The following is an 8,160-nucleotide window of genomic DNA, read 5'->3' as shown; positions in this document are numbered from 1 at the left end:
TGATACGTCACCCTTATTCTCGGCCGCCCAAAAAGCTCGGCACGTGAGCATATAAGATCGGCTTCATGCTAACTGCCCGATAAGCTCGGCACGAAATCAAACAAAAACGACCTCATCCGTTTGAAAATAAAAAACGTGCAAAGCAAACCTAATTACCAAAATAGAATATCATATCCAACCTACAAATTAGGACTTATCCATAGCAAACGGGCAGAATAACGCCTATAAAGTCGAGCTAATATCTTCGGCTAAGACTCAGGTTCCATTCTCAGTCTTCATACTTACTTAATTACTCTCACTCGAGATTATCACTAACTTGAGCGTCGGAGTATCTTTTGCAGGTATTCCCGCCGCGGTGTTCGTTCCAAGCCGACGTATAGCTCTTCCTCTCCGACAGATGCTTGCTCGGAGTCGCTAAGCTCGGCCACCCCAGTGCCAGGACGAAACACTTGGCGCCCACCGTGGGGCCGGAATATATCTGACCTCACTATCTATATTTAGTATCTTACCTTATTTTGCAGGATTCCCTATCCTCGGACATGGCTGACAATGGGAACCCCCAACCCACACAGGCAGAGCTCCTAGCTCAGATCGCCGAACTCCAAGCGGAGGTAAGGAGGATAGCCGAGCTGTCCAATGGAAAGCACGAAGGAGAAAGCTCTAAGAGCTCGGCGCAGGGCAATACAGACCCCCTGAACATAACTCCACCAAAAGAGAAGTTCACCCTCGAGAACCCTTTCTCTGAGGAGATCACTAAGTTCCAGATGCCGAAAAACTTTGTATTACCTACAGCACTGGAACCTTACAAGGGGTTCGGTGATCCCCGAGCTCACATAAAAAAGTTTCAATCCATGATGTTTTTTAATGGCGCTAACAATGAACCTGTACTTTGCCGAGCTTTTCCTACTTATCTTGATGGTGCTGCATTACTATGGTTTTCTAAATTGTCTGCAGGTTCGATTTCCTCCTTCGAGGAGCTGGCGAGATCCTTTATTGACTATTTCGCTGCATCAAGAATTTATGTCCATGGATCAGACTACCTAGGCACGATCAAGCAAGGCCAACATGAGAGCTTAAATAATTATATGACCAGGTTTTCCGAGGCCACCATGGAGATCCAAGACTTAGATCCGGCCGTCCACCTCCATGCCCTCAAAACTGGCCTCCGACCAGGCGAATTCCGAGAAACCATTGCGATAACAAAACCAAAAATATTGGAGGAGTTCCGGGAGAAGGCTGCGGGTCAAATGGAGATCGAAGAGCTCCGCGAGGCCCAAAAGCCGGACAGACAACCACAAAGGAGGGAAGAGGAAAAAACATTCCGATCACCAGGCAACAGGGATACAAGGAAGCCTTTCAAACTCACACCAAAATACAACACATATACCAGATTCAATACCAAAAGAGAGAACATCATAAAAGAGATTCTGAATGCCAAAATCGTGAAACCACCAGCTCGGGTAGGAAACTACCAAGACCAAAGGTTTGTGGATAGGAGCAAACACTGCGCCTTCCATCAGAAGTTCGGCCACACCACGGACGACTGCATTGTCGCGAAGGACCTCCTAGAAAGACTGGCGCTACAAGGTCTTCTCGACAAATACGTCGAGAGCCAAAAAACCAGTAGGGCAAGCTCGGATAGGGAATAGAACAAACAAACAGTGACAGACAAGAACAAAAAGGAGTAGACAACCCCTGATCCACCAAGGGGCATCATCAGCCACATATCAGCAGGATACGCAGGCGGTGGTGAAACAAGCTCGGCCAGGAAACGAAGTTATAGAGCCATGCTAGCAAATGAAGGAACTCTACAACCAAAGAGGAAAGAAGACCCAGATGTCACAATATCCTTCAATTAATCAGACTTCAGATCAGCAAGCCCTAACCTTGACGACCCAGTGGTGATTTCCATCCAGGTCAGAGAACTGTTGGTAAGAAAAACACTGCTAGACCCAGGTAGTAGCGCTGATGTCTTATTTTATTCTACCTTTAAAAAGATGCAATTATCAGAAAAAATGATACAACCTTCCTCGAGAGAACTAATTGGCTTCTCCGAGGAAAGAGTCCCCATCATGGGACATATATGGCTGAAGACTACAATGGGAGAGATCCCTATGTCAAAGTCCATGGATATTCAATACCTAATAGTAGACTATTATAGCCCTTATAATATTATAATCGGGAGACCCGCCCTGAATATATTCAGAGCGGTGGTGTCCACATTACACTTGTGTGTTAAGTTTCCAATGCAGGAAAACAGGATAGCCACAGTTTACGCCGACCATCAAGAAGCTCGGCAGTGCTACAATGCTTGTTTAAAGCGAGACCATACGAAGGAGACAACTCGGCCCCAAGTCCAATCCATACATAGCTCGGCTGACACCACCATGTTAGCCGATCTCGATCCGAGAGAAGACCTCGGCGAAAGACCTCGGCCAATGGACAGCCTTCAACAAATAACACTAACGGCAGATGACAAACAATACACATATATCGGAGAAGTATTAGAAGGGGAAGACCGAGCAAGACTTATACACATACTGCGTAAGAACACCGATCTTTTCGCGTGGACACCAGATGACATGCCCGGGATAAGCCCAGAAGTCATCTGTCACAGGTTAGCAATTGATAAAACAGTCCGACCAGTAGCACAGAAGAAAAGGAACCTCGGAGAGGAGAAAAAACAAGCAGCACTTGAAGAAACCAAGAAGCTCCTCAACGCAGGTTTCATCAGAGAGATTCGCTTCACCACATGGTTGTCCAACGTGGTAATGGTAAGGAAGAACTCAGGTAAATGGCGCATGTGCGTCGACTTTACAAACTTAAACAAAGCTTGCCCTAAAGATGCATATCCATTACCTTGCATTGATAAATTAGTTGATAACGCCTCTGGTTTCAAAGCTTTGAGTTTTATGGATGCATACTCTGGTTATAACCAAATCCTAATGCGGGCAGAAGACCAAAGCAAAACAGCTTTTATAACAGAACATGGAAACTTTTGTTACAAGGTAATGCCCTTTGGCTTAAAGAATGCAGGTGCGACGTATCAAAGCCTGATGGACAAAGTATTCCAACAGCAGATAGGCCGCAATATGGAGGTCTATGTAGACGATATGGTAGCGAAAACACCTATGCAAGGGTCACACTGTGATGACCTGGTAGAGATTTTCAAACAACTCCGAGCATATAACATGAGACTCAATCTAGACAAATGCGCTTTTGGAGTGCAAGGAGGGAAGTTCCTTGGGTTCATGTTAACATTGCGAGGCATCGAGGCCAACCCAAAGAAATGCAAGGCAGTGCTAAACATGTCAAGCCCAAAAATAGTAAAAGAAGTTCAACAGCTAGCAGGGAGAATAGCCGCCCTGTCACGATTCCTACCAGCAGTGGCAAACCGATCTTATCATTTTTTCAGACATTCTCTAAAGGCAAAAAATTCACATGGACAGACGAATGTGAAAACTCCTTCACAAAACTCAAACAGCTATTAACATCACCACCAATCCTTCAGAGACCTGAGGCAGGTAGACCTTTGTGTTTGTACTTATCAGTATCTAACCATGCTCTAAGCTCGGTACTAGTAACAGAAACAGGGAGAAAGCAAAATCCAATATACTTTATCAGCAGGGTACTACAACCAACAAAAACAAGGTACCCGAAGATAGAACAGCTGGCACTAGCATTAATCACTACAGCAAGAAAGTTGCGACATTACTTCCAGAGCCACACAATCATAGTACGAACAGACCAACCGTTAAGACAGATATTAACCAGACCGGAGCTTGCCGGAAGATTAACAAAATGGTCGGTCGAACTCTCCGAGTTTGACATTCAGTACAAGCCAAGGAAGACACTGAAATCACAGGTGCTAGCCGACTTTATATCAGAAATGACTAATGACATACAAAACACAGAGACCAATTGGAGTATACATGTGGACGGAGCGTCAAACAAAGAAGGCAGTGGAGCAGGGATATTGCTGAAGAAAGGAGACAAAGTGGTAGCCGAACAGGCACTACAATTCCGCTTCAACGCAAGCAACAATCAGGCGGAGTATGAGGCTTTACTCGCTGGACTTAAGCTCGCCCAAGAACTGAAAATACCTCAAATCACAGTTTACTGTGACTCTTCATTAGTTGTGCACCAAGTAAAGGGCAAATTCCAAGTAAAAGATCCTTTGTTAGAGAAATATTGGCTCATAACAAAGGATCTCATCTCAAAGTTCAGTAAATTTGATATTATTCATGTAAACTGAGAACAAAATACCAGAGCCGACGTGTTATCCAAGTTAGCTACAACAAGGCAAACGGAGAACACGCCGGCCCTGTCACAACTAACACTCAGCAAGCCGAGCTTTGAGCACGACACAATCTTAAGCATCATGCAGGTACCAGATTGGAGAACACCTTTTTTCAACTACATCAACACAGGTATCGTACCGGAAGATGAACCAAACTTGCCGCTCTTTCGAAGAAGAGCAAGTTTCTATACAATACTCGGAAATACCCTGTACAGACGAGGACACTCCCAGCCGCTCCTCAAATGCATTAGCAAGGAGGAGGCCGAGGATGTAATGGCAGAAACGCACGAAGGGGTCTGCGGCAACCACATTGGCGGCCGAGCATTAGCGGCAAAGATCCTGCGAACAGGATACTATTGGCCGACGATAAAAAAGGACTGCATCTCGAAAGTCAAGGCATGTGATAATTGTCAAAAACACGCCACCCTCTCAGAGACCCCAGCCGAGGAGCTCCATACCTTAGAGGTAAGCTGGCCTTTCGATAGGTGGGGATTGGATATCCTCGGACCTTTCCCGAAAGCGCCAGGCCAGGTAAAGTTCCTCTTAGTATCAATAGACTATTTCTCTAAGTGGATAGAAGCACAACCACTGGCGCACATAACAGTAGAAAAAGTGCGATCTTTTTTATGGAAAAATATTATTTGCAGATACGGTATCCCAAGAGAGATAATCTCGGATAACGGGAGACAATTTACAAATCATAAGCTCGCTGCCTTTCTAACGAATTTTAACATCAAACATCACTTCAGCTCAGTAGAGCACCTGCAAACTAACGGACAAGTTGAATCAGCTAACAGAATTATCTTGCAGGGATTAAAGAAAAAGCTCGGCAAAGCTAAAGGAGAGTGGGCCGACCTCATTCCAGAAATTCTATGGAGTTATAATACCAGCATTCAATCTGCCACAGGAGAAACTCCTTTCAAGCTGGTATATGGCACAGAAGCACTCATCCCAGTAGAGGTCAGCGTCCCAACATTAAGGACCGAGCATTATGATCAATCGAATAATTTGCAAGCTCGGACAGCCGAGTTGGATCTTATAAAAGAAGAAAGAGATATTTCATCCATAAAGCAGTGAGCCAGAAAGCAATATCTAGAGCGAAGACACAACAAAAGAGTAGCTCACAGGTCTTTCAACAACGGAGACCTCGTACTCAGACGAACAGAAGAAGCTCGAAAACCTCCGGCACATGGCAAATTAGCAGCAAATTGGGAGGGACCTTTCCGAGTTCTTTAGAATCTCGGAAAGGGGGCTTACAAACTAGAAACCCTTAAAGGAGATCAACTTCCAGGAACATGGAATGTTTCCTCCTTAAGGGAATATCAATCGTGATATAGTCTGTAAATTCGCGGATGATGGTACTCTTTTTTCCATCCGAAAGTTTTCTCCCCAAAACACATGGGTTTTACTCGGAGAGGGTTTTAACGAGGTCGGACGCTACAAATCATTATACAAATGGAACTTATGCTAAACCAAAACATCTTTTATAACAGTCAACATACATTTTAAGCAACAATACTCAAAAGTATCCGAGCTTCATACTCGGAACCTAAGATACACGTACCGAGCATTGCCCTCGGAAGTATTCAAACTACAAAAGCATGTCAAAAGTTCATCATAAAGGCTTAAACTGCCCTACCATTCTCACAACTATTGTTGTTTGTTGCTAAAATAGCATATCTTACATACCACACATACCGAAAATATTACTAGACAGATCACAAACAAATGAAAGCAAGTTAAGTTATTCCAAACAAACCGCAAAGGATTACCCCCTACAAAAAGCTACCTCAGTAATCTAAAAGGCGTAAGATTCGTTGCAATTGCAAAACAAAATAAATGCAGCTATTATAAACTTCGCCAAAATAACATACAAAAAGGCTAATCACGCCGAGCCCCATACTCGGAAATCAAAAAGTCAAAACCGAGGATGATACTTGGAATTTTCCAAAAACAAAGAAGTTTCAAAGGGCCACAAGGCCACATACAAAGCTTACAAATCAAAACATAACTAAAAGCCTAATCTGCCTTGTCGCCAATACTGGATCCCTCGCTTTCATCAACAACAGCAGCTTCGTCATCCACGAGCTGCCCACCCGCAACCACCTTGGTCACGTCAAGCTTATCCACGTCCGACTCAGGAAACAGTAATTTAATTAAGGAAAAAACCTCTGGCAAACACGCACCTGAGAGACGGCACGTTCAAATCCTTGCACAAAAGCCTCATAGACTTTAGTCTGCAACTCCTTAATCCTTGACCCCAAGTGGTCATTTTCAGCCTTGGCAGTCTTCACCTCCTCTGCAGAAGAGAGCTGAAGACGTTTTTCCTCAGCCAGCTCGGACTCTTTCAATCTCAATGAAGAAGACAGCTCCGTAATAGTCTTCTCCTTTTCCTCCACAGCCAAGGACAGCTCGGCAACATCTAAAGCCGACTTATTTTCCTTTTCAAGAGCGAGCTCTTGAGCACGACCAACAGCCACGATACGCGCACCAATCACCTAAAACAAGAAAAAGAATATCAAAACAGCATCACAACACAAACATACAAAACAAAAATTACAACACTTACCTGCAGAAAACGACTCACTCCTACGTGTTCGACACCCTCAATCATCTTCATATCATCAGGGAAGCAGCAAAGTTCATCAGCCATGATAGAAAAAAGGTATAATTTACCCCACAAAGACCGACTATGCACATCCTCCGAATAACCATGCAACCTTTTCTAAGACTCATAAGCCGACTCCACCCTTCGAAGCTCCATGGAAGACTCTCCTTTTTCCAAAAAAGCCTCAGCAACTCTCTCTTTCACATGACCCCTCTTTCGTTTAGCCTTAAGGGCAGGTTCAGGATGAATCACAAAATCCTTGTCAACATTGGTAGTCGAACCCTCTTTTTCAGCTTTTTTCCGCTGACTGAAGAATGACTTCAAACCAGCAGTAGTAATCGTCGGCGCCTTATCACCTGCACAGAAAACCAAAAGAGTGAGAACGAACAAGGAGAAAACAACAATGAATCAAAAACAACTAATTTACCTAGATATTTCAGAACAGCCACCCTATTAGTATCCCATTTTAACAACTCGGACATAGATAATAATCCCTTTGGGCCCAACTTTTCAAACAAAAATTCCATCATAAGTTGATCATCGACCGACCTATCATCCGCATCTAAAGCTTGCATAGGTTCAGAACACCAAGATAAAGGGAACCTCTCAACAAGATATTCATTCAAGTAGAAAGGAAACTCCTCAGGTACACTCCTCACTTTAACATACATAGTTTTAAAGTCTTTAAAAGAGGACTTGTAAAGACCAAAAATGGCACGGCGAGGATAACTACTCAGGTTAACCCAAAGACCCCGATTAACCCCTTTTGCCTGAAATAAGGAAAAGAACAACCGAAGAGAAGGCAGCTACTCAAGGAATTCCATCAACACTTCAAAAACTCTTACGAACCCCCAGGAATTCGGGTGAAGTTGACTAGGAGCACAGTTTAACCAATAAAGCACACTACACTCAAAATCAGTAAAAGGAACCCTAACCCCCAACTCAGTAAACAAACAGCTGTACATATAGAAGTAAGCCCAGTCATTGCGACAATGGAAAACCCGGTCATCAACATCACAGGGAAATATTTCTATCCTTATACCACTATCGCTCCTAACCCAGACATTAGAACCCAACATGTCAACTGACTCCTTATCACTAAATTGAGACACATAATCCTTAACGTTTGAGTCAACCCAACCATACAAATCACCCTCACCCATATCAGACTTTCCCTTTTCCATGAAACAAGGCAGAGAAAACCAAAATTGAGAAAGGAGGAAAGGAACAAAGACACGGATCAGCACTCACC

General features: G+C 43.8%; 1 protein-coding gene across 1 annotated transcript; it reads left to right on the top strand.

The window, feature by feature from the left end:
* The first annotated feature begins 539 nt into the window (after positions 1 to 539).
* Positions 540 to 1,649, top strand: LOC112721807 (uncharacterized). Its single transcript, XM_025772835.1, has one exon. The coding sequence runs from the start codon at positions 540 to 542 to the stop codon at positions 1,647 to 1,649; it is 1,110 nt and encodes a 369-aa protein (XP_025628620.1).
* Positions 1,650 to 8,160: the final 6,511 nt, after the last annotated feature.

The sequence above is a fragment of the Arachis hypogaea genome, chromosome 11 (genome assembly GCF_003086295.3).
Source record: "Arachis hypogaea cultivar Tifrunner chromosome 11, arahy.Tifrunner.gnm2.J5K5, whole genome shotgun sequence".
NCBI classification, from domain to species: Eukaryota; Viridiplantae; Streptophyta; class Magnoliopsida; order Fabales; family Fabaceae; genus Arachis; species Arachis hypogaea.
This window is presented reverse-complemented; position numbering and strand designations above follow the sequence as displayed.